Here is a 27,596-nt window from a genome sequence, read left to right on the forward strand (position 1 = left end):
TGATATCATTTGTTGTCATATTTTTCTTAATTTGTGGGAGTGGGGTATCTAAAGACTATGCAATAAAATACCCATAAATATGCAAACTTTCATCAAGGCAAATCCACAAATTAATGTACACACAAAAATGTTCTTTTTCTACAATAACCACAAATACTGATACCTCCAAAAATATATGAAACTAAAGCAATGCACCTGCAGATATGGGGGTGGAAATCAAACAAACAGTGAAGGCATTAATTTACTGACCCATAATGCATATGTTTAACAGGGACAATAGAATATAATGGAAACTATCAGTCAAACAAACAGTATGGGAACTGATTTACTATCACAAGTTATATTTATATCAGGGACTATAAAATAAAATACACTGGAAATCATCAAACAGTATGGGCAGTGACTTACTGGAACATAATGTATATGCACATCAGGGACTTGAGAATACACCAGAAAAAATCAAACAAATAGTGTGGAACTACTTAGCACCTAATGTATAAGCATTTTGGGGAGTATGCTATTTGCAGATGGCTGAATATGGCAATCCTTCCTGGTATATCTCAGTCTTATATGGATTAAAGATTAAAGAGGTCACTTGGCTCTGCAGAGATGATGGACCACATAGCCAAATGAATGACAGTCAGCTAGCCTGAGGCCTGTACATTTCCTGTCAGATCAGTAGTTTTCATAATTTCATTAGTCCAATGGCTAATAAAGTTTCAGTTGTTGCCAGGCAGCTGATGTTGCTGGACTAGTGAAGATTTAGCATGTCTAGTCAATTTCTCAATCAATGAGTCCTTCCGGCTACAATAAAATTTAGTTAAATTCTAGGCCTTTTAAATCACCAAGTAAAAGTTCATCAAGGCAAGCAGTAGACCTTAAACTCCTGGCTGTGATAAGACTGCTTTACCTTCACGAATGTGCACCCTATACATAACTGGCACAGTACCACCTAATCTCTCTGATTTTTTCTACATGTGGGATGACACAAGATGTATACACTGTAGCATATTGGAAGTCCTTGGGTAAGAAGGAAATTATCTTCAGATAAGTGAAGAATGCTCTGTCTATTCATCCACATATCTCTTTCTTTAAACCGAGTGTTCTTCATTTTTCAAATTTCCTTAAGTGGCTTAAACAAGACTACAACATAAAGAATTTATAAGGACTACATAGTGTAGTAAGGTTTCTCAATCTGCCCTACGTGGCCAAGCAAGATCTCATCCAATTAGGTAACAATTCACACATAGCTAATGATCAAACTGTTTATGGTCCAGTGGAATCTGTTATATCGTAGTTGATTGACATGTCACCTTTGGCAGACAGGTCAATTTATGAGAATTTATTTTCAGTCATTGATTAAAAGATGAATTTAATCATTAATTTTTTCCCTCTTAATGTACAGTGACCAAAACAACAATTTCTCCATTTCTAACAATACATGTATTCAGTTTATATGCTGCTGAAGAAAGATTTGTCTGCATGGCTATGTAATCATATTTTTGATCCAATAATATAAGCATGATATCAAAATTATAATTATCTTGTATGATTTGCTTCTAGATGTTATTACAAGGGGACAGAATATTTCTGTAAAATTATATAGTTTGTTCTGTAAAATTATACCACTTGAATATTAAATAAACAAAAGAAAGAAATTATAACTGCAACAGTCTATTTTATTTGTTAATTAATTTGGTTTAATGTTTTATGGCTCAGCAACACAAGTACGTTATATAGTGGCAAGGCAATTACAGTGAATTACCTTGTCTATGGACACACCATGATAGCCATTCTGGGCTGATCCAATTGTAGTATTTAAACCCACATCCATTCAATGATGAATCTGGCTTGCTAACTACTAAGCCACCATTAGTTACCATGCAGGAAAGTACATCAGGCCTAATCTACATTCCCATGCCCACATAAGTTATGTGTTATTTAAATCCAAAGACAAGTGAAAAGTTCTGCAGGACAGGTGACTTTACAAATGTCACTTGCCTGATCCTAATGGATCAAACTAGGTTTTCCAAATGTAAAGCTTCACACCAAATTTGGTTTCAGTCGATAAAATCCTTCAAAAGTTACGGAGTGAAAACAACATTTTGATGCAAATGAAATGAAATCCAATGTCAAACAGGTGCCATAACTGTCAAATTTGTTGGAAAATGGTAAAAATCACACTTGACCTAAGTCTCATAATGTAAAGCCTCATAACACATTTGGTTTTAATGCATGAAGTTCTTTAATTGTTCAGCAGAAGAAAAAAATACTATCTCCAACTTAAATGGTTCTACAGGAAAAGTAATTTTTTTAATCATTTTTGAATTATCTCTAATCCTACTGTGAAATAATTTTGAAACAGAAACTACCACTCTTTATATGTCTTAACAGTTTATGTTAATGAAACATTTCATAATCAGACTACTGTTATTTATTCTTTAATGGCTTAAAAGAATTTACAGCCATTCCAGATGAGAATATTTCTTCCTTCTACCTGCTGAGTGTTGAAATCAAATCTAATAATCTTCAGTGATAACAAAATTTTCAAAGAAGCTGCGGGGATGATCATATTGTCAGATTTCCAATCCATTTTCATTAATGGCTAAGTAGATACCATTAGAAGTCTTTGTTAAAAAACCCTATGTCAGTATTTTCATTTAGGGATATGTAAATACCACTAGAAGTCTTTGTTAAAAAACCCATGTCAGTTTTTTCATTTAGGGATAAGTAGATACAATTATAAGTCTTTGCTAAAAACCCTATGTCAGTATTTTCATTTAGGGCCATGTAGATACAATTAGAAGTCTTGGTTAAAAACCCTATGTCAGTAGTTTCATTTAGGACTAAGTAGATACAATTAGAAGTCTTTGTTAAAAACCCTATGTAGTATTTTCATTTAGGGCTAAGTAGATACAATCAGAAGTCTTTGTTAGAAACCCTATGTAGTATTTTCATTTAGGGCTAAGTAGATACAATCAGAAGTCTTTGTTAGAAACCCTATGTCAGTATTTTCATTTAGGGCAAATTAGATACCATTAGAAGTCTTTGTTAAAAACCCTATGTCAGTATTTTCATTTAGGGATATGTAAATACCATTAGAAGTCTTTGTTAAAAACCATATTTCAGTATTTTCATTTAGGGATAAGTAGATACGATACAATTAGAAGTCTTTGTTAAAAACCCTATGTCAGTATTTTCATTTATGGCTAAGTAGACACAATTAGAAGTCTTTGTTAAAATGCTATGTCAGTAGTTTCATTTAAGGTTAAGTAGATACCATTAGAAGTCTTTGTTAAAAAGTCAATGTAGTATTTTCATTTAGGGCTAAGTAGATATCATTAGAAGCCTTTGTTAAAAACCCTATGTCAGTATTTTCATTTAGGGCTAAGTAGATACCATTAGAAGTCTTTGCTAAAAACCATACGTCAGTATTTTCATTTAGGGCTAAGTAGATACAATTACAAGTCTTTGTTTAAAACCCTATGTCAGTATTTTCATTTAGGGATAAGTAGATACCATTAGAAGTCTTTGCTAAAAACCCTATGTCAGTATTTTCATTTATGGAAAAAGTAGATACAATTAGAAGTCTTGGTCAAAAACCCTATGTCAGTATTTTCATTTAGGGATAAGTAGATACCATTAGAAGTCTTTGTTAAAAACCCTATGTAGTATTTTCATTTAGGGATAAGTAGATAACATTAGAAGTCTTTGTTAAAAACCCTATGTAGTATTTCATTTAGGGATAAGTAGATACCATTAGAAGTCTTTGCTAAAAACCCTATGTAGTATTTTCATTTAGGGCTAAGTAGATACCATTAGAAGTCTTTGTTAAAAACCCTATGTCAGTATTTTCATTTAGGGATAAGTAGATACCATTAAAAGTCTTTGTTAAAAAACCCTATATCAGTATTTTCATTTAGGGATAAGTAGATACCATTAAAAGTCTTTGTTAAAAAACCCTATATCAGTATTTTCATTTAGGGCTAAGTAGATATCATTAGAAGTCTTTGCTAAAAACCCTATGTCAGTATTTTCATTTAGGGCTAAGTAGATACAATTAGAAGTCTTTGCTAAAAACCCTATGTAGTATTTTCATTTAGGGATAAGTAGATACCATTAGAAGTCTTTGCTAAAAACCATATGTCAGTATGACCATCCATTAAAAGGAAGAAGTGAAAGCTAGATTTCCTAGACAGCCATCATGACAGCCATAATGAATATATGATTGGCACCATTTTCATTAGGACTAACTACGCATCATAAGAAAAGCCCATGTTGATAGCCACCTGTTTGGAAGAAGTACAGATAATAATACACATATTTTCAAGATGCCCACAATGGTACTGAGGGCAGATTGCATTATTTTCATTCAGGACCAGCAAAACAGCATAAGAAGTCTTCAGACAATAAAACCCAATGTTAAATGACATTCCATTTAAAAGGAGTAGGAATAAAAAGATTTTCAAGATAGCCACATTGGCATACTGATTTCAGATCAACACTATTTTAATTTAGGACCAACAACACATTATAAAAAGTCTTCTGCTGAAAACCATGTCTTCATATTACTTTCCATTTTGCAAGAGTAACAAGATTTTCAAAGAGGCTATAGGGGGCCTAGAGTGGCCGAGTGGTCTAAAGCGCTCTCCGTTAAGGATCACTGCCATCTCACCTGTCTGTGTCAGTTCGAGTCTCAAATTCAGCCAATGTGGCTATGTGAGAAAGTTTGCCAGTAGCTTCTCATGGGTCGGTGGTTCTTTCTGGGGTTCTCCCGGGTACTTCCTCCACCATTAATACTGGCTGTCATGTATAGCCTATCATGTGCTGAAAAATGGCATTAAACTCCACAACAACAACAACAAGGCTATCATGGTGTCCATACTGGATATCAAATTTCCAGCCATCATAAGAAGTCATTTGGTAAAAGCACAATTTCTGTAAACCCAGCCATCTTAAAGATGTACTGATAGTAAGATTTCCAAGATGGCCATTGTGGCATCCACACTGACCATCAAGTTCAGCACCATTTTTGCTGATAAGAAGACTTTTAGAGAAAAGCCCATGCTGATATGAATATTCATTCAGGAGAAGAAGTAATAACAAGATGTCTATAATGGATGTCTGAGTGGTGCCATTTTCAATTAGGACCAACTAAAAGTCATATTAGAAGTCTTCTGGTGAAAATCCTATTTCAATACAACTTTTCATTCTGAGGAAGTGTGTGCGTGTGTGTGTGTGATTTGGATTTTTAACATAGCTTTAACAATTTTTCAGTCATATCGATGTCTGCAGTGTGACAGTTTTTATAGTGATGTCTAGCACTGGGGCATCATGCCGCAGACATGTAGCATGATGTCCCACCTAGTCACATTATCCTGACACCAGGCCGACCAGTCCTAACACTAACCTCTTAATACTGAGCGCCAAATGAAGCAGCTGTTAGTACCATCTTTGAAAGTCTTTGGTATGACTCAGCCGGGGATTGAACCCATGACCTCCTGCATCTGAGGCGGACACTCTAACCACTAGGCCACAGGAGTGGTTCCTGAGGAAGTAGCACTAATAAGATTTTCAAGGTTGCTAGTGATAACAAGATTTTCAAGATGGCCATGCTAGATGTCCAAGTCAAACCTTTTCATTTAGGATGAACTAAACCATGGAATAATTATTTGTACAAAGTCTCACGACAATCCTGCAAGCAGTTTCATCGGAGTAGTGATATCAGGCTTGTGCTAGCTGATGGACAACAACCCATCCCATCCATAACCTGCAGAGCTAAAAATAATACTCTCATGTCATACTATGACCCAATACTGCATTTTAGCAACACAGTTGATATTTAATGGAAATGTTGCCATTATCAGATATCAAACATAGTTTACACAGCATTTTGTTGAACACTTCTGAAAATTATGATTTCTTCAGCTTTACATTACTGATAGTTTTTAATGGCAAGATGAAATCAATCGATAGGCATTATAAACATTACTTTCATATATGCTGTGGTAAGAAGTTCTTGAGAAAAAAAATGCAACTTTTATAAATTAGACAAAATATTCTACAACACATGAATGCATACTTTATGTCTTAAAACCATTTGACTAAATTTTGGAAATCATTTGAATCTGTCGTATGTAAACAATGTCAAAACACATTATGGTTCCTGGTCACTCGTTAAATCACATTGTTGATGCACTATGTTAATTTTAAATTGCCTTATATAAAAGAATGTATCAATTTATTAATCTATTTATCGATAAGATATTGTCAATCGAAGAAAATATCATGGTTCAAAATTACAAAATTCATGTTACAGTTACCTTATATATATCTGCTATCCAGAAGTTTGTAATCTCATTCTAATTGGTTAAATTAAATATTACTTTTGAATTTAAATACATGACATTGGTCTTATGTATTTGTCATTCAAAAGTGTTCTATTTTAACATTCCAGCAAGATAAAGTGAGAGCTAGCCGTCTCCTAACTCCGATTCTCAAACATGACTTATGTTCACCCTGTTGAATACGAGCATACTTTTGCAAATGTCTGGATGAAGAATAATAACACATAGTAATAGTATTCACAGCTCTTGTTCACACTACATGCCGCTTCATCAATGGTCTGATTTGCCATCTGTTATGTATGTGTGAAAATGGTGGTGCATATCACTATGGACCTTACAAGGGAATATCACCAAGGAAATAGGAATAAAGGACTCAATATTTCTTGGAAGTCTTTGACAGTCTCTGTTCAATCTAGAGATTAAGATGAAACAAAATTTAATCTTTTGCAGACCAAGATCATCAACTTCAACGTTGTATGAGAACTATTTAAATTAACTGATATAATGACTACAAAGATTCTGATGTTGTATCAACATTGCAACACAAATGTTAATCAGCTGACTCCAGAACCAGAAACAGTTGTAAATCTTGTTCCATTCTCACTCCAACCATAAGTTTTCATACAGTTTTGTTGTGAATTATTTTCTTTACCCCTAAGATTTGGGACCTCAAAAAAAGTAAATCAATTTTTGGCATCTGAAACACAAGGTAAAGATGGTATTATTATTATCAATATTATTAAAAATATATTTTGTGGTATCAGAAGATGCAATAACTGCCATAAAAATGAATATGTTACAAGTAAAATGTAAAATACAAAATCTAAAAGGGGAAAAATAATGAAAGAAAAAGAAATCACTTGTTCATAAACCTGCCAGAAAGGCATCCATAAACCATTTGTTTTTCTTTCAATTTTGATAAAAAGAATGACTTCAATCTTGAACACATTTAAAAGATGACTTTATTTATATTGATCTTGAAATGGAGAGCAGTAGTGGTTAAGGCAATGGACTTGCAACCAGAAGGGTCTTGATTCCACCAATCGGATTAGGTCAGAACAACTACTGTTGTGTTTCCTTGGGCAAGGCATTTTACTAGCCATGTTCGATGTGACCTAGAAAGTGTTACCGGTCAAAAAGATTTTAATCAATAGAAAACATAAACTGAAACAAGAATATTATGAAAGATATATTGTACTCCCATAGTCCTCTATGTAGTCACTGGTAGGGCATGAATGACTCTGGAAGATAATTGGCCAGCGAGTCTCAATCACCTTGAACAAAGCATATGCTGCACGAATCATTATTTTCTTATAAGACTTATCATGACCCAGACCTTAACCCTTAGACCTTAATATCTATAAGTTTCCTTCTAACTTGAAGCATAAGCCAACCACAAAGTCTAATTAAGTAACTTACTCTAGAACAAAGTTATTATGCAAAACTCATTACTTTCTTTTGACCCCACCTTATGAGTAAGCTGTGCACAAATCTTTGTCAAGGTACATGGTTTTAGAACTAATGCTACTATGCAAGATCATTTTCTTCTTTAGTCACGTGACCTTTGACCACAAAATCAACATATAAGACATTTTTTGTGCCCAAACTGTATGCTATCCATGAAAACTGAAGAAGGTACATGGTCGAGAAATTAAACTGTTTTTACAGAAATTATTATTCTTCTTTTAGGTCAGTGACTTTCACCTTAGAACTTCTGGCAAAGATTTTGAAAGGCTTATTCCTTGTCCCAAGTGCAAGCCATCCACAAAATTTGGCCCAGGTTTGTGATGTGTAACTATCACTTTATTGTATCAAAACATTTTTTCTTCTTTCATTGGCTGACTTTGACCTCTGACCCCATAATCAATAGACTTCTTCCTTATCCTATGTGCAAGTTATCCACAAAGTTTGGTAAAGGTAGATGGTGCAAAACTAAAGTGGAAACAAAAAAGAAAGATGGAGAGATGGACACCCTGCTTTTTGGCAAGCATACATGGGATTCTTTTCCTTTGTTTGCTGGACTGAGCTTTCTGGTGGCATCATCTGTTGAATTTAAGGGAAGTTAGCCCGATCAACCCCACTGAAAGGCAAACAACCAATTCAAAGGGGGCCATAAATCAGTTAAATTATGTTGGAGAATGGTGAAAATCCAACTTGAAGTAGGTCTTGGTTGGAATCCATCATATCCATCAAAAAAGTTATTGCGCTGAAACAAAATTATTCTGCAATGCTAAGTCAAACTGGGCCCATAATTTCATGATATTTGGTTAGAAAGTGGTAAAGGTCAAACTTAAACAAGCTCCTGTTAATGTAAAGCCTATTATAAAATTTTATTTCAATCCATTAAGTCCTCCAAAAGTTAATGAGAGGTCAACAAATTCAGGATATGGCAGACAGACATGGATAACACTATATGCCTTCTACATAAATATGGCAGAGGCATACCAACATTTACTCAGCCCCATTATGGGTAATTTTGAAAGGTAAAGGAAGTGGAACTCCCTTTGCACTATTTTGAGGATGGAGATGTTGCAATGAAAATATTCTTTTAAACTTGTACTTCCTTTCAAGACCAATACTTTGGGCAAGTTTCACATAATTTTCAGTGTATGATTTTCAAAAGTGATTCTGTACTCACAATATTTATTTTGCATAAACTTATATTATTCAATTAAACAGGAGCCAATAAGCTGTCAGTAAAAGAGTTCTTTAAAAACGATGTACTTTACCAACAGAACTATTAGCAATTGGTGGCGGAGTATTCTGACTTTGATCTCCATCGACAGGTCTTACACTACCACCAAGTCTATTCTCCAAACTTTTCTTGTCAGCGTCATTTAAACTTAGGATGGAATCAGGCCGGCCACATATCAGTAATCCCAAGTCTGCATTGCGAACTGTGTCTGTGACATTCCCTATTTTCAGTGACTGAAGACTCTGGAAGGCAGCTATCAAGTCACTAATGGCCGCTTGGATACTTGATGTATTCTGCAACTACAAAAAAAGAAGACATCTGCCAATTACAGGTACTTTCAATTTTATGGAGTTAAGCTAGCAATCAAAGAACTACATATGGAAGCAATTATAAATATATCCACATTAATGTTTTGAAACCACTCTCAATCTCTCTAACCAACAAACATCATAATGACCTGCATTCAGGATTAAAATCAATCTTGTCATATGCTCAAATTCTTGAAAATATGAACACCCTCCCTCAACCAGAATAGATGGTGTTCAGATTACAAGGCAGAGTCCTTATTATGTATGAAAATGCACTGATAGACCGACAGACAGACATAACCTATCACAACATATCTACAAGGTGTCAATATAAATACATGTAGCTCATCTTTCACCTGCAATTAATTTCCAAGTAGTCTTAATAGTACATTACTCATAAATGAAATGTTTCACAGTTGTACTCAGACATATAAAACCATATATCTGCAATAGATCTTAGTAGAGGTACCAAAACTTAAGTAAAATAAAATCTCTCCAAAAATCTGTCATAAATCTTTCAAAAAGGAAATGTTCCAGTACATTATGTTTTAACAAGAATGATTATACAATCAAATTACTGTTAGGAAAATAAACTCTACTGCCTCTTAAATCCAACCCACCTGGAAAGATTAATTTTTTTAATCCTTATACAAGATCTAGACAAATGGCAGAAAATCTTCCAAATTACCTCCCCTGTCCACTGCTGGGTGGCTGCCAGTATATCAGTTTAAACCTGAGTGAAACATTAACGAGGATTTCAAGATGTGAGGGCTTAATAGTAATGTGAATGAACAAGTATTCTCCTTGAAACTGAAGCACAAATTACTAACAATGTACTTGTCCATCAAATTGGCTCCCTGATCACATTAACTGCCAAGCAGCAGTGATGAACCAAAAGACAAAGAGCACAGGGCTAAAGAGTAATATGGCCATAGTGATGACAAACAGAGAAAGGCATCTTGCAAACAAAATCAAGGTAGCAAGAAGCTATAAGGGAAATGGCCACAAAATGATGCACTCCCCTATTTATCACCATTACAATGTGGGCCATCAGTTCCCACATATGCTCAATGCCCAATTTTTTGACCAGGCAAAAAGTGATGATGATGCCAAATCAAGCAATGATGGTATGATCACCATGTTCCATTTAAGCTTGGAAGTTCTGTGAAAAAAACCAGCAATAAACCTTACAGAACTATTGCTTTTACATGCTTACCACAGCAATATTTTTATCTATGCTCAGAATGTCCACAATGCATGTATCTGTGTGCAGTATCAGCATCATGACAAAGAAAATGGAAATAAGCTTCCTGAGAAGAAAGCCTCAGATTCCACTCGTCAGAGATTTGATTTTTATTTTGCTAATTGTATGAAGGAAGGAACAACAATTCCATGTCTATGTTGGAAAGACAATGAGCAGAGGTATAGAAGTGTTCTTGAAGCTAACAATTGCAAAGTCTTCTCCTGAACAAGTCTACTTATCTGTGATGCTTGGAATGGGCACAGCATTGATAGTCAGCAGAGCTAAAAACTGCTGTAATTGCCTTAAAGTTAAATCAGATACTCTAAATATGCATAAACATACTTTTACCAAGTTTCTTTTGCTGCCAAACATGAATTTTGCCTAACTGATCTAAAAACATTTTGTCCAAGAAGTTACAAAATGTGTTAAAACAAACCTAACAAGCCTATTTAAAATCTGCGACAAATTCAAGTGTCTAACTTATGTCATTTTTGCTTAATCACGTTAAGAAGTTATTTCCAATTTCAGAATGTTTAGAAATGTGTAAAAACAAAGATTATCTAAATCTATTAAGGTCAACTTATGGCTATGATAAAGTGTGCAAATTTAACAGTTTCTGCGCTATTACTCTAAAATGGATTTCAGATGGATGCACAGATATGTTCATGTGCTACCTTTCACAAGGCAGCAGCAAAAAAATATTTTCCCATCAGATGTCTCAGTAGGAGCAAACAAACTTTAATGTGTAGACCTCTAAATTAGTCTTTAAATATCAGATATTGTCATAACTGTAATTCTCTTCTTCGTAATACTTACATCATGGAAAATTTTGACAAACCCATCAATCATTGTTTGGTTGAGATTCAGTACTTGTCCATTCTGTTTAACAAACTGGGTCACCTACAAATAAATTATGTAATCAAACAATTATTTTAAACACAAAAGTGGATTATTTACATATTCTTTAATGTGTTAGTGCATTCAGAGTTACCTGATTAAGAAAATATGAAGCTTTCATATCAAATGACACTAGAATAAAAATATGCCAAAAAAGTTAAAATTTAGTTAGGGCTCTTCCAGGAAAGCATACTTGGGACCCGGGAAGACATTTTCAACATGAAGTAATCATATGTACATACACTATATAATTTTGTTTCATTTTCATATGCACTCTTTGAGTAATCAGAGTACCCAAGGAAACATTTAAAAACAGTGCTTTCCCTGAGTACCATGTAATGTTTAAATGAAACAGCCCTTGCTATTCATATTGATGTTTGCTTAAAAATGCCAAGATGAACATCTATTTATTTCTACCAGAAGAATACTTAATTGTACAACTAAATGCCAAGTCACACAAATACTACTCAATCCAAAACTTAAATGCAAAGTCTCACAAATACTACTCAGTCCAACACTTAAATGCCAAGTCCCACAAATACTACTAATCTATCCTACACTTAAATACCAAGTCTCACAAATACTACTCAATCCTACACTTAAATGCAAAGCCTTACAAATACTACTCAATCCTACACTTACATGCCAAGTTTCACAAATACTACTAATCAATCCTACACTTAAATACCAAGTCTCACAAATACTACTCAATCATATACTTAAATGCAAAACCTCACAAATACTGCTCCTTCCTACGCTTACATACCAAGTCTCACAAAAACTACTCAATCCTACACTTAAATACCAAGTCTCACAAATACTACTCAATCCTTCACTTAAATGCCAAGTTTCACAAATACTCAATCCAAAACTTACATGCCAAGTCTCACAAATACTGCTCAGTCCTATAAATATAATGCCAAGTCTCACAAATACTACTTAATCCTGCACTTAAATACCAAGTCTCACAAATACTACTCAATTCTACACTTACATGCCAAGTCTCACAAATACTACTCAATCCAAAACTTAAATGCCAAGCCTCAAAAATACTACTCAGTCCAAAACTTACATGTCAAGTCTCACAAATACTACTCAATCCAAAACTTAGATGCCATCCTTCACAAATACTAATCAATCCAACACTAAAATTCCAAGCCTCACAAATACTACTTCATACTTTTCAACTATCATTTGCACAAAATGTCATGCATAAAAATATTTTCACTTGCTTTGGAGATTTTACATCCGATAAAAAACCACAATCAAAGAAAATGAATTGTGCAAGTAAATACAAATTTGTCTGTGTTGCACAGGAAAATTTCACCCTCTGAATCAGAATTTTGCATCCAACACTTAGTAGGACAGCATGACTGATGCAAATATTTTATCCTTGGATGGAATTTTCTTATTCTACACCAATGCATAAACAAGATTTTATCAATCTGTTGCCTCCTTATTTTAAAGAAAAAGCAATTTCCCCCATTTCTAGTCCCACCTCTTCCAAAACTATGCTCAACCCAATGGAGATAGATAAAAGTTCCCGGAGAATTGTGCACATCTACCCATCACCCAAACTATATTCCAAGGCTACAAGTCCTATTTTTAAAGGTACTGAAATTGAAAGTAAAAAAAAAATTTCTGAGTGCTCTGGAAAATGCACCAATCAGATCATGTATTATCTTGCATAATCAATTACTAACTGTACAAATTGTTCACCAAATACCAAAAACAAAGAGATTTCAAACACAGAAAAACCTATACTCAAACAGCATATGAAATTCCAGTGTCTGGGTACAGCTGATGTCATAAAATGTCATACCAGCCAAACCCAGCCTGGTCACATGTGGCTATTTTTTTTCTTCCAAATTGTTTAACAAACATCATGACAAAAATTATCTTTTGATCAACCAATCCTTTTTTCATGGTCAGAATTTGTGATCATTACCATTATTTCAAAATTTATATATAAATTTTCATTGTACCTCTTGTAAAACTTTCTCTGGAGACACATCGCCCCTTAAGTTATCAAGAAGTTGCCTTCCTTGCTCCAATGTAAGGTTACATAACTCCTGATGAACTTCTTCCATTACAGCTTTGCTCGGAAAGACTAGGAGTCTGTCAAGGAGTTTTTCCTTGCAGAATTTTTCTTTCATTAGCGTAACATTGAGACTGCTTGTTGGACTACCAAAAAAATTCTCAAGGATATATATGACAGCCGACGTTTGGTTTTCTGCCAAAATCTGAAAGTTAGATATGACATGTGATGTGTTGTATTTTAAGTAAATAGCAATTCCTGTAAACCATATATATATATATATATATATATATATATATATATATATATATATATATATATATATATATATATATATATCAAAGGCAATAAAATATCATTCTCAATCAGACACTTGCAAAGGTCTATTGTTAAAAAACAAAAGTTCATAATTTAACTTGTTTTATTGCTTTCCTGATCTGCTGAATACTGGTAATATAAATTTCATTTCGAAATACTCTATACCATCCCCACTCAATGTCATCCCACCCCTTCTTAACAATGGACCTTCCCTACCAACCCCATCACACCACTTCTTAACACTGACTCTTCCTCACCCAACCCTATCCCATGCTTTCTTAACATTGAGACTTCCTCACCCAACCCTATCCCATGCTTTCTTAACACTGTGCCTTTCCCCACCCAATTTCATACCACCCTTTTATAACACTGAGTTTTACACCACCCAACCTCATCCGACCCTTTCTTAACAGTGTGCATTCCTCCGCACAACTCCATCCCATCCCTTCTTACCGTACTATTGATGGTTGCATTTAACAGCCAATCTACTACAGTCGAATTGATGGGCAGTTTCTGTGACAAAATCTGGTCTCGAAGACTGCTCGGATCCAACAGTAAATTTCCAATTGTTATTGTTCCTGCATATTTAGAATGGGAAAACAATGTTGTTAATTTTGTTAGTTTTATATATTTTCATCATATGTACACTTATATTTTTTGAAGATGAGGAGATATGATGTTAATTTTCAATTAGCATACTGTACTGTACCCAAAATAGAGTCGATGAGACAAAAAGCATCCAAGGCACATCTAAAGTCTGCCATTGGTCCATTATGAACTGTAACAATATCCAGTCTTTGAAAGCATTTAACTAATTTTACCAGTTACAACAGCTGTTATCTTATACAATGTATATAATGTACAGGTACTGACTTTTATTTTGACCTGCTTGAGCATCTGCATTACAACCATGCACCTTATGATGTACTCTGCCTACTAAAAATAGCGTTTTTTGCTGATGACCTTATTTTCCCAAATTAAAATAGCTTGCACTGATATAAAAAGGTTTTTTTGTGAAATTTGTAAGATTTAAAGGGATTAAATGACCCTCAGCTTAACTGTACTTGTGTCAGGTAAATACTTTGAAAGACTGGAGGATGGGTAAGTTTATAATGGATTGGTGGCAGACTATAGGACTTGAGACACTGTAGACATGAACAAGAGTATTCTGAATGGTTCCTGAGCTATGTTGGTTACAGGGACTTTCATTAGTGGAAAAATAGTATTGACGGATAAAGCTATAACTCTATCCACAATGGAATTGACAAAACAAAACTGATGTGCACACCAAATTGTAACAGAATGTATAGAAACATTCTGGATATCAGTGATGCTGCCAAGATTTTATTTGAAGGAGGAATCTCCCACCAAATTGTCACTAAAATAAGGGTGAAATAGAAAAAAATTAGGGATGGGGAACGTACACAGTTGAATATATACCTAACGTCGCATGTGAATGGTCTTTGTAAAAGTTAGCACACAGCAACCATGCATTTCCTTTTTGGTTTTCTAGGAAGCCTGCATTTTAAGCAAGCATTTATAAAACTCTTTTGATAAATGCAAGGTTAAAACTATAATAAAATGTTTGTTACCTGCCTAATGTACCAATCAAACTTTGTTTAACAACCACTCATGCTAAGCCGAAGTACCCAACTGTATAAACAGTTGCCTACCTAAAAAATGACACATGTTGTAACAAGCACTATGAGACCTCTACCAGCAGTGCAACTTACATTGTGACAAGCACTTTAAGGATCAACAGTTAAATAAAAATTATATACTGCACAAAGTACATTTTTATATGTTCAACTAACTTGCCACAGCTCTTACATATCACTGCATTCCAAGTACATGAATTTGTAACATTTTTGTGTTTTGTGTACTGTTGTGCCCTGGCAACATCTCTTTGATGTACACTGGAAAGAGAATCTGCTACAATGGAGATGAAATGTTTATCAAAAAGTATAAGATAAACTGGACCTCTACATGTATCAGCAATTTACCTACTAAATGGTATCCATTTATGAGTAAGAATTTCAAAGCTACCCTGTATGCTAGCTACAAGTGACATTTCATGGGAAGACATGAAGTTAATTTCAAGGCCCATAACTCTATCCAAAAATGGATTCCAGATAAAATGCATAAATGACACATTTTGGTCCATGAGACAACAGAGTCTACATAACAAACTACATCAGAGTATGTTGAAAAGTTAATCATTTATGCTGGTTACATAGATCTACAGACAAAATCAATAATATCTTTACAGAATTCGGTTTTCTTGTATAAATTTTGTAAAATATATACTGTAAACCTATTCAATGCAAACTTATACAAACCCTTTGCTGTGCCATTAATAATATTAGAGTACAGCACTGACAGAGTTTCAAAATCTTCTATCAAATAGGACAGGGCTGTAACATCTGAATTACTGCTTAAAATTTCCTCCACATCAAAAAGAACTCGGGTCAGCCTGAAATTGGAATACATATTTGAGTTTGGAAAGAAAAAAATAACTTTAAACATATACACTGGTTATAGAGAAAACTATTTTCTGTAAGAATCTAGAAATGCATCCATATCACATGCCTGCCCCTGTCAATATGATGCAGCTGAAGGCCAAGGTTCCATGTCAAACAGGGGCCATATCTCAATATCTTGGTATCTAACTTGGAATGTTGTTTTGCAAGACTTTTTGTGATAGTTGGAAGAAGACAAAAATCCTGCCTGCTGCATCTGAAATCCTGAATACTTCTAAATACTGTACTAGCACTTACAATGAGAAATGATAGTTAAGACTCAAATCTTCTATTTCTAAGAATGACCTGCCTTGGGAAAAGAAAATACATGTATAAGAAATGCCATAATACTGATCATTTTCCACCAGGACACCCTGAACAGATATTATAATCTGGACTTCGGATTAATCCAAAGGAAAGGTAGGAACATGAGTATCCATATTAACAGGGTATCACTGTGTATATTAGAATCTAATCATGTACAATATTTTCATCTGACTATTCGTTCTATTTGAGGGTCTTTAATCCTAATCTATCTTACAATAACACCTAAGAAAGCTCATACATACAGGCACTCATTCACATTTACATACATATAATGTTATTTATTTTTTAAATACTCACAAGCTCTGATTGAAGCTGCTGAAAACATCTGGTCTCTCACTTGGAGTGGGTGTATCATAGCATTTGTTGTCAAAATTGCACAAAAGTGATTGAAGAAATGGAATGGTCCCAGCAGAGGGCATGGCATAACCATCAAAATGACCTGTCATCAATATAGCAACATTCTATTAATATCACAGTGCGCATTCTATTAATATCACAGTGCAAATTCTATTAATATCACAGGGCAACATTCTATTAATATCACAGTGCACATTCTATTAATATCACAGTGCACATTCTATTAATATCACAGTGCAAATTCTATTAATATCACAGGGCAACATTCTATTAATGTCACGGTGCAACATTCTATTAATATCACAGTGCAACATTCTATTAATGTCAAAATGCAAACAACTGGCATTTTTTTTATTGTGTTAATGATGTTCACTACCCTGCCCATCACCCAAAACCACCTCCAGTTGCAATGACACACATAAAATTACATGCACACTTTTAAGTTGTTTTTTTCCTTTGCCTATAGGGTTAATGTCTATGTTTTTGTGGTAGTATACAGGAAGCTACGCTTCATTACTCAATAAAATATTCCTTTTAAATTACTTAATTTATACAAGTTATTCTGTATTCAGTTTTCATGAATGCAATTTTTATGAATTTTGTTCCAAAGGTTTTTCTTGCTTGTTCTTTCCACACACCCACAATTCATCATCCCACCCTTAACCTGTCTCAAGGGTGGTACAAACCTTTGCATTTTCACACACCCTCCCAGTAATATTGTAAGTCTTCGAGTCTCTGTTTACAATAACATTATGCATACACTAATGTATCGGTGAGAAGAAGAACTATGTGTCTATTTTCTTAAAAAAGTATGGGGATAATATTTACAGATTTATTTGGTTAAGTACTAACAGACTAATTGAAATTCATAAGCATTAAACAAGTTACTGAATGTGTATTCTGATTTTAAGTACACCCTTGTTGCTGTGGCAAAGACAACTCTTAAACTAATACAGCCAGCCAAACTCATTCACTTGCTTCAAAAGCAGTTCTCTCATTTACATGTTAAATAATGCTTAATATTCATGAAAATGCATCTAACTGTATCAAAGCAGCTAGTAGAAAGCCTCAATGTGGAAATAAGCACATACTAACTGAGGGACGTTTCATTAGTAAAACTTAAATTCAGTGAATTTTGTCCCACACATACCATGATGAGGTCACAATAGTTCACAAAAATGAAAAGAAAGACATTGAAAAGAGAGGTTTAAAGTTACTTGGCATGCATGGAAAATAACCAATTTTCTTTGGTCAACCTCAATGGACATTACAAGCAAAGTGAAGAAAAGTGCTAAAAAAACAATAACCAGTGATGACCTTGATGATGAAACCTTGACTCAGATACATGTACATTGAACAGTCAGATTGAAAAGCACAAATGTACTATGATACATCCTGTCTCTCCAACAGCTTACATGTATATTGAACACTGTCAGATTGAAAAGCACAAATGTACTATGATACATCCCTGTCTCTCCAACTGCTTACATGTATACTGAACACTGTCAGATTGAGAAGCACAAGTGTACCATGATACATCCCTGTTTCTATAACTGTTTACATGTACATTGAACAGTCAGATTGAGAAGCACAAATGTACTATGATACATCCCTGTCTCTCCAACTGCTTACATGTATATTGAACACTGTCAGATTGAGAAGCACAAGTGTACCATGATACATCCCTGTCTCTATAACTGCTTACATGTATACTGAACACTGTCAGATTGAAAAGCACAAGTGTACCATGATACATCCCTCTCTCTATAAATGCTTACATGTATATTGAACACTGTCAGATTGAGAAGCACAAGTGTACCATGATACATCCCTGTCTCTATAACTGCTTACATGTATATTGAACACTCAGATTGAAAAGCACAAGTGTACCATGATACATCCCTGTCTCTCCAACTGCTTACATGTATACTGAACACTGTCAGATTGAGAAGCACAAGTGTACCATGATACATCCCTGTCTCTATAACTGCTTACATGTATACTGAACACTGTCAGATTGAAAAGCACAAGTGTACCATGATACATCCCTCTCTCTATAAATGCTTACATGTATATTGAACACTGTCAGATTGAGAAGCACAAGTGTACCATGATACATCCCTCTCTCTATAAATGCTTACATGTATATTGAACACTGTCAGATTGAGAAGCACAAGTGTATCATGATACATCCCTGTCTCTCCAACTGCTTACATGTATATTGAACAGTCAGATTGAGAAGCACAAGTGTACCATGATACACCCCTGTCTCTCCAACTGCTTTTGTGACATAAAATGAAAAGAAACGAAACCTTAAAATATTGACGTCATTTTGATATTAAAGAAAATATCTCGAAACACCCACCAGAACTGATCTTCTAGTGACAGTGAATAAATATACCAAGTTTCATCCACTGATCTTAAAACAGCTCTTAAGTTAAAATGCATTCAGTCCAATGTGACTGAAACAAAAATAATGACATGTGACCACAACAATCATTTAGTGATGATATATAGATATATCAAGTTTCATCTTTTCATCTCAAATGGCTCTAAAATTAAATGGTGGCAGATACAGTGTAATGGCAAAATTCAACATATAACACCATGACATTGACCTTCACGATAATATCCCCAACACATAGGGTACATATAATCTTTAAATCACTATTTGCCAGACATATCAAAGGTTTTAACTTGTACATACTCTGGACATCAGTCATAGGAAGTCTCAAGTATCATTATATCAAATTGTCAAGGCTTTGATTATCCATTAAATTGTCAAACAAACACCTTACTGAGATAAGATTCAAAAGTTATTACCTACGGTTTACAGATTGTTTCTTTGTTGGATAATTAATAAAGGTTTCACTAAGTTTTTGGTGATTATGTTCTCCCAACTGATTTAACACTCTATACCCAGGAAACACAAGAAAAAAGAAGTGTGAAGGTTTATCTTCTCTACTTATCGAAAACAATATATTTGAATGACTACCCTATTATGGCACATGCCACATATTCTAGTGGTGGTGTGTGAGCATATTATGTTTATTTCATTAATCTAAAATGGTTTTAAAGTTATCCAGCAAAACGGAAAGGAGAATGAAACTTTAAATATTGAATTCTGACCTTGACTTTAAAGATAGACCATATAATGTGGCAAATTACATATCTTAAAATGATAATATATAAGTATGACAAGTTTTGTTCCTTAACTGCACACTGCTTTAATATTACAGTGCACAAATAAAAGTGTGATGGCCAATATGCTAGATGGAAGAACAAAAGGAAATGTACATATTGTATTTTCTGCAAAATGGTGGGGAACAATGATACTACCAATTTGAGGTGTAAGAAAATAGCACAGCTTCACCTGAATGTTGATGCCAACAAATAACATTTGAACAAGGCAGTGAGCTAGATAAAGTCAATAATAATAATAATAATAATAAATAACAATAACAACAACAGCAACACAATATTCTTCTTCAACTTATTATTATCGTATCAGTTCTTCTTCTTCTTATTATTATTATTACTAAAGAAAAGAAAACAGTCTACTTACAATCATTGTGGTACACCTTTAGATCAGGCTTAGTAAGGCGTACACTTATCAGAATTACAAATAAAGCCAGTGGGAACACTATCTCTGCAACCAAACGCAACTGTAAAGAAGATGTTTTTGATTATTAAATAAGCATAAATCAGAGGGAAAAAGTCAGCTTTATTGTAGTGACCATCAGCTTTTGATTAGAGTCAGACATAAGGCATTGCAAGGAAGCTAAACTCGTACTTGGAAATAGTAATAAGGTTCCTTGAACTTTGACCTTTTAACTCCTACAATAACTGAGCCAGATGTTTACTACAATACACAATGACTGTCACTATTACAGAAGAAAAAACATTTAAATTCCAAAATAATAGCCACTAGAAGAAAAGATTTTTAAATGTTATTAAATCTAAGTTTATTGCTTTAAAAAATTGAATAAAACCTGTATAGTGTCAAACTGACTGTCATTTTGTGAAACCAAGAAGGGCAAGGCCTGCATTTTAAACCCTCATTCAATTAAGAGTGTCTCGCTGTTCATCCTATTAACTGCTGAGTACTGAATCCAACTCTGATATTCTTCTACGATAATAAGATTTTCAAATTAGCTGCTGTGATGGATATACTGTATGTCAGACTGGAAAAATTTTCATTTAAGACCAACTAGACATAATCAGAAGTCTTTTAATGAAAATATTATGTCAATATAACCATCCTTCAGGGGGAGAAGTGACAGCATTTTCAAGACAGCTGTCATGGCAACCATACTAGATACACAATTGGCACCAATTTTATTATCAAGTCGATTGGTGAAAAGCCCATTATGATATAGCTATCCATTTGGGAAGAGTAGAGATAATATTTTCAAGATGACCACCATGGTGGCATAGCTAGGGTCACTTTGCATCATTTTCATTTCTGACCAACTAGACAACATTAGAACATCAAAATGATTTTCAATTTAACAGGAGTAACAAGAACAAGATTTTCAAGATATTTAACATCTGATCATCACCATTTGAAGTTAGGACCAAAAATGTCATCTTAGGATATTTTCTGGTGAAAACCCAATGTTGATATGCTTTCATTTTTGGAGCAGTAGCAGTTAAGATTTTCAAGATGGCTGCCATGGCATGTATACTGGACAACAGATCCATTCAGGACCAACTATACATCATAAGAAGTCTTTCTGTGAAAACCCCATGCTGATATGACCATCCATTCGGGTGGTGTAACGATAACAAGATTTCAGGATGGTCTGTGTGGTGGTCACAATAGATGTCCAAAGGCACCATTTTCATTGTCGACCAGTTAGTCTATGGAAGAACTTTATGTGTATAGTTTCATGGCAATCTTTCATGTAGTTTAGGAGTAGTGATAATAAACTTGTCCTAATGGCTGGCTGGATGACAGACCATCCCATAAGCACGTCAGTCTATAACCAATCAAAAATTATTGTAAAAATGCGTAACCTTGATCCCAAGGTCAAAGGGGTGAGTGTTTGTGTTGCAAAATAAATTGACACAGCTTCACAATAACTATTTTAAAGTCTGAATAAAATCCATCATGGGTTTTCAAAACACTTTAACAAAAACCTTAATGCAAACTTTCAATGACTGTGACATTAATCTCCACTAAACCTGACCCATGATCTTTGAAGCCTCTAAAACTAGGGTATGTTCCCAGTTTAATGATACTAAAGATGCAGTCTGCTTTATGGATTATGCAATACAGTACTATTACAATAGATGCTTCTGTAACATTAAATGCTTAATTTAATTATTAATTTAACATTTAACACCTTTAAATTATTTGTCTGCTTTCTGTATTGAGCAAATACAGTGTATCATTCTCAGACAGGCATGCACAAATCCTGTATCTATCTTCATGACTATTGGATTACATGCCAGTATTATTTGCTCTTGTAGATATTTACACAAGTGCTTTCAGATGCCCTTATAGTTGAATTTTTGTACTCACCTTCTGCCGCCTTCTGTGGATAAAATTCTTCCACAGCAAGAGCAGAAGCTGGCTGAAAAAACCCATTCCTCTTCAGCCAGGTAGCTGCTACCTATAAATGAATATAGAACTTTCAAATTTGCAGTACATGACTCCTTCCTAGAAAAAAACTGTGAGTCCCTGTCCTTAAAATAGAAGTCCCAATAATGAGACATTTTTATTCCATGCAATATTTCAGAACATCATGCTTGTATTGTTGTGTCACCAATATTAATGTCATCTGATTGCTAATGCTCATGAAATATTTAGTATTATTATAAATGAATGTAAACCTAAGCCAACTGAGAATGCTGATAATTGTGATTATTTGTGATGTTACAATGATGACAATTTTCACTGGCTTAAACTTGTCACTCTTTACCTTGTGTGCAGCTAGAAGGGATCAATGGAAGAGATTACACATCCATTGAATGTAAATAAGCGGATAAAATCAGAGGGCTGTAGGCTGCACATGCCTGGCATTCTATATTCACTTCTTTCTTAAACTTGAACAAACTTCTCCACTGCATGTTAAGGATAAAAATCCTCAAGGCCTAATTCCTTGACCCTGGTCAAATTTGTTACATTTGGCACCAGAAAAACACATATTTGATAATAACTAAAATATACAAGAATATCTGCAATCATGACATCAAAATTCAGTTCATTTGATGACAATTTACAAAGTTGAGCACAGGAGTTCTATGTTCTTTGAACCATTTTTCTAAATGTGATACCAAATGTACTTACTTATAAGACGAGTCCAACTGCAAACTGCACAGACCCAGATCTGCCATCACATTATTTGCCTACAGATCTGGGTATGTGCAGTTTGTTAGGAGTAGAACAAACAAAAAAGACCCAGATCTGCAAATGCATTATGTGATGGCAAATCAGGATCTTTGCTTTTTTCAGTTGGACTCATCTTATAAGCAAGTACATAAAATAAAGTATAAGTGTTCCAAATATTGAAGACAGGTTTAATTTAAACCAAGATATAATAAAGTGTGCTAAAGGAAGTTTACTGAAGCTAGGTATCAAAACATACTCATGTGTAATTAATATTTTGATCAAAATGATGATAAAGCAACAACAATCAATGTTGTAACAGGTGTCTTAACATCCAGGTCAACTATCTAGCCTAGGTGATTTCATCCGATCCTTTTACAATTACTCAGACTTAGTTTAATAATCTGCATGATGCATGACTAATGTTTATTAATAAACAAGACAGAAGTTTGCAGGACAAACAAATTTTCGTCTCAAGGACCATGCTGTAAGAATGTTGTTTATGTATCCAAAATTCAAAATATAAATATTTGTACAAGGCATCCTGGAGAATCTGGTCATTGGATACAATTTTAGCACATTTCATGCTGCTGTAAACCATGAGTTTAAAATCCTACTGGGAAAGGGTCAGTCTATGATGTAAATAAGATCAAACCTCTGCAATGGAAAAGGTCAGTCTATGATGTAAATAAGACCAAACCTCTGCAATGGAAAAGGTCAATCTATTAAGTAAAAAGGACCCTCCTCTGTATGGGAAAGGGTCAACATAGAATGTAAACAAGACCCCTCCTCTGCATGGGAAAGGGTCAGTCTACACAGTAAACAGGACCCCTTCTCTGCATGGGAAAGGGTCAGGCTATGAGGTAAACAGGACCCTTCCTCTGCATGGGAAAGTGTAAATCTATAAGGTATACATGACAACTCCTCTGCATGGGAAAGTGTAAATGTATAAGGTATACATGACAACTCCTCTGTACAGGAAAGTATAAATCTATAAGGCATAAAGGACCCTGCCTCTGTACAGAAAGGTATAAATCTATAAGGCATAAAGGACCCTGCCTCTGTACAGGAAGGTATAAATCTATAAGGCATACAGGACAACTCCTCTGTACGGGAAAGTATAAATCTATAAGGCATACAGGACAACTCCTCTGTACGGGAAAGTATAAATCTATAAGGCATAAAGGACCCTGCCTCTGTACAGGAAGGTATAAATCTATAAGGCATAAAGGACCCTGCCTCTGTACGGGAAAGTGTAAATCTATAAGGCATAAAGGACCCTGCCTCTGTACAGGAAGGTATAAATCTATAAGGCATACAGGACAACTCCTCTGTACGGGAAAGTGTAAATCTATAAGGCATAAAGGACCCTGCCTCTGTACGGGAAAGTATAAATCTATAAGGCATAAAGGACCCTGCCTCTGTACGGGAAAGTGTAAATCTATAAGGCATAAAGGACCCTGCCTCTGTACGGGAAAGTATAAATCTATAAGGCATAAAGGACCCTGCCTCTGTACGGGAAAGTGTAAATCTATAAGGCATAAAGGACCCTGCCTCTGTACGGGAAAGTGTAAATCTATAAGGCATAAAGGACCCTGCCTCTGTACGGGAAAGTATAAATCTATAAGGCATAAAGGACCCTGCCTCTGTACGGGAAAGTGTAAATCTATAAGGCATAAAGGACCCTGCCTCTGTACGGGAAAGTGTAAATCTATAAGGCATAAAGGACCCTGCCTCTGTACGGGAAAGTATAAATCTATAAGGCATAAAGGACCCTGCCTCTGTACAGGAAGGTATAAATCTATAAGGCATACAGGACAACTCCTCTGTATGGGAAAGTGTAAATCTATAAGGCATAAAGGACCCTGCTTCTGTATGGGAAAGTATAAATCTATAAGGCATAAAGGACCCTGCCTCTGTACGGGAAAGTATAAATCTATAAGACATACAGAACCCCTCTTCTGTATGGGAAAGTGTAAATCTATGAGATATACAGGACACAATTAATTTATTGATGTACGCATATACAAGTGCTCTCAGACAGAAGTCAAAACTATGTAAAAAACATACCTGTTCAGCTCAAACACACTATTTCAAATGCAATACTGGCCCAGAACTGTAACCAAACATGGTAAATGAAAGTCAGTTTTCTGCCAGCACTTCAATATTCTGTCTACATTAGGTATTGCTTGTTAAAGCACCATTGACTTGTCTGAAGAGTAAGGATATCAAAAAACTAAAATTAGATTTGGGAGGTCATATTATCAGTATAAAATACTGTGACAATGTCAAATTCCCATAGTGAATATGAGATGCAAATCATCACATTCTTGACAATATTGGGGTTATCTTAAGAAACCTATGCAAGTTTGACAATATTTTCTAAAATTATTGTAGAGATATCATGCAGAAATGCAATTAGAAACAAATCTAAAAGGAATTATACCAGCATAAAAAAGGGTTTACCCTTCCGTCTTTGAACATCATAACATTATTTTTCAATATAAAGCCAAGATACTACTATTATAAGAGAAACTTGAATTGTATGCCACTGCAAGTCAGTCTGCATGCATCACAGTTTGTTAGGATAAAATTTACAATATGAGGGAAGACAATAGTGTAGGTACAGCATGAGTAAATTATAAGTTTACCTGTATATATTCTGTTTAATGACTACAGACAATTGCCAATCCTATGACACTAAGATGGTGTCCCTAAACTTGTTATTTATCTTCTGGTACATAAAAGTGTCACTGTAACAGTGACAAGAATCTGTCACTGTAACAGTGATAAGAATCTTATCAATTTATCACCTATCAATGCTAATCTTGTACTGAATGTTTTTTAAAACTCAAATGAAATAATGAATAGACAGAGAGACACACAGACTGAGATGCCAAGGAAAACAGAGGCAATAAATCCTCATATCATTACATCTGTCGTTTGGTGACCATTTTGCAGTCATTGATTTTACCTGTCTAGATACATGTACATGTAGGCATTGGTTTATACAATGGCTGAGTAATTTCAATGTCTTTTATTAATGTATAAAATATACAGGTAGGATTGGCAATGGACCAAATGGTTTAGAGGGCATTAAACAGAACATAATAAATTTGCAGCTGAATATCCAGCACATATTTTTGTGTACATGTGTGTTGAGTTTAAAAATGAAGGAGGCGAAGGCATGAAAAAAGAATTAATTTTGAAACTAGTATGAGTTCACAAAATTTACAAGTTGGTTGTTTTAGGTTTTGTTTTTTTCTTCACTTTTGACACACTATATATGCTATGTCATGCCAAGCAAATGAGTGCACTGAAAACACACTAGTGGCCATGTCATGCCAAGGAAATGGGTGCACTGAAAACACACTAGTGGCCATGTCATGCCAAGGAAATGCTCAGTGCCTTTCCCAAGGACAAGCTGAGGCAGCTGACCTGATCAGGTCTCAAAAACATTACACTTGGATTATGATTCCTCCATTGCTGTATCGACACACTCAACATCAAAATCATGACTCTTTGATGAATAGATAGCTTGGGTTTATTGCAAATGTGAACATGTTTAAATATACTCCAGTTAAACAAAATTTGTTTCAGAGAGTATAATTTATCAAATAGAAAGGCATAAAAAAAGTTGCTGAAACACACTGTTAAATGAAAATTTCCATTAAATGAAGGGTACATTTGTGTGAATGTGTGAGGAATGCATAAGTTTTCATTTCAAGCTGTTCTTGTTGTTATGGGGTTTAAGGCCATTTTTCGGCATAAGATAATCTATATGTGGTGGCCAGTATATATAGGTGGAGGAAGATCCAGGGAAAACCCCACAGGAAGCTACAAGCAAGCTTTCTCACATACCCACATTGGCCGTGCCTGAGACTTGAACCCATACAGACAGAGGTGAGATGGCAGTGATCACTTTAGAAGACTCTGTCACTTGGGACCTCTTAAATTTCATGCATTTCTAGTCTTAAACTGCATGACTGAGACCATAGTATAGTCATGATCATGGTTTAATAAAGGCAGACCAAAGCCTGCACGTCAATCAAATACACAACCAGGAAGTGAGAAGAAAAAAACCTTCATGAAAATGTTATCAGAACAATAATGCTGGGAATTGTTATTCAGTGGGCATGTAAATAAAAATGTAGTAAAAAAAGATAAACCTCTACTTAAGCCTTATCATACTGCATTATTAAAAATAACAAAA

General features: G+C 34.6%; 1 protein-coding gene across 1 annotated transcript in view; it reads right to left on the minus strand.

Annotated features, from left to right (window-relative positions):
- Positions 1–27,596, minus strand: part of LOC149807651 (phospholipid-transporting ATPase ABCA1-like) — a 185,069-nt gene that overhangs the window by 153,300 nt on the left and 4,173 nt on the right. The window contains exons 2-9 of the mRNA XM_089969144.1: positions 22,577–22,667; positions 20,615–20,714; positions 16,990–17,131; positions 16,186–16,319; positions 14,300–14,424; positions 13,476–13,733; positions 11,410–11,493; positions 9,077–9,341 (exon numbers count right to left, since the gene is read on the minus strand). Coding sequence (XP_089825270.1) covers positions 9,077–9,341; positions 11,410–11,493; positions 13,476–13,733; positions 14,300–14,424; positions 16,186–16,319; positions 16,990–17,131; positions 20,615–20,714; positions 22,577–22,642 — 1,174 coding nt within the window. The 5' untranslated portion in view covers positions 22,643–22,667. The remainder of the gene's footprint in view (positions 1–9,076; positions 9,342–11,409; positions 11,494–13,475; positions 13,734–14,299; positions 14,425–16,185; positions 16,320–16,989; positions 17,132–20,614; positions 20,715–22,576; positions 22,668–27,596) is intronic.

Source organism: Sinohyriopsis cumingii, chromosome 1, assembly GCF_028554795.1.
Source record: "Sinohyriopsis cumingii isolate HCF-2022 chromosome 1, ASM2855479v2, whole genome shotgun sequence".
Classification (NCBI taxonomy): Eukaryota; Metazoa; Mollusca; class Bivalvia; order Unionida; family Unionidae; genus Sinohyriopsis; species Sinohyriopsis cumingii.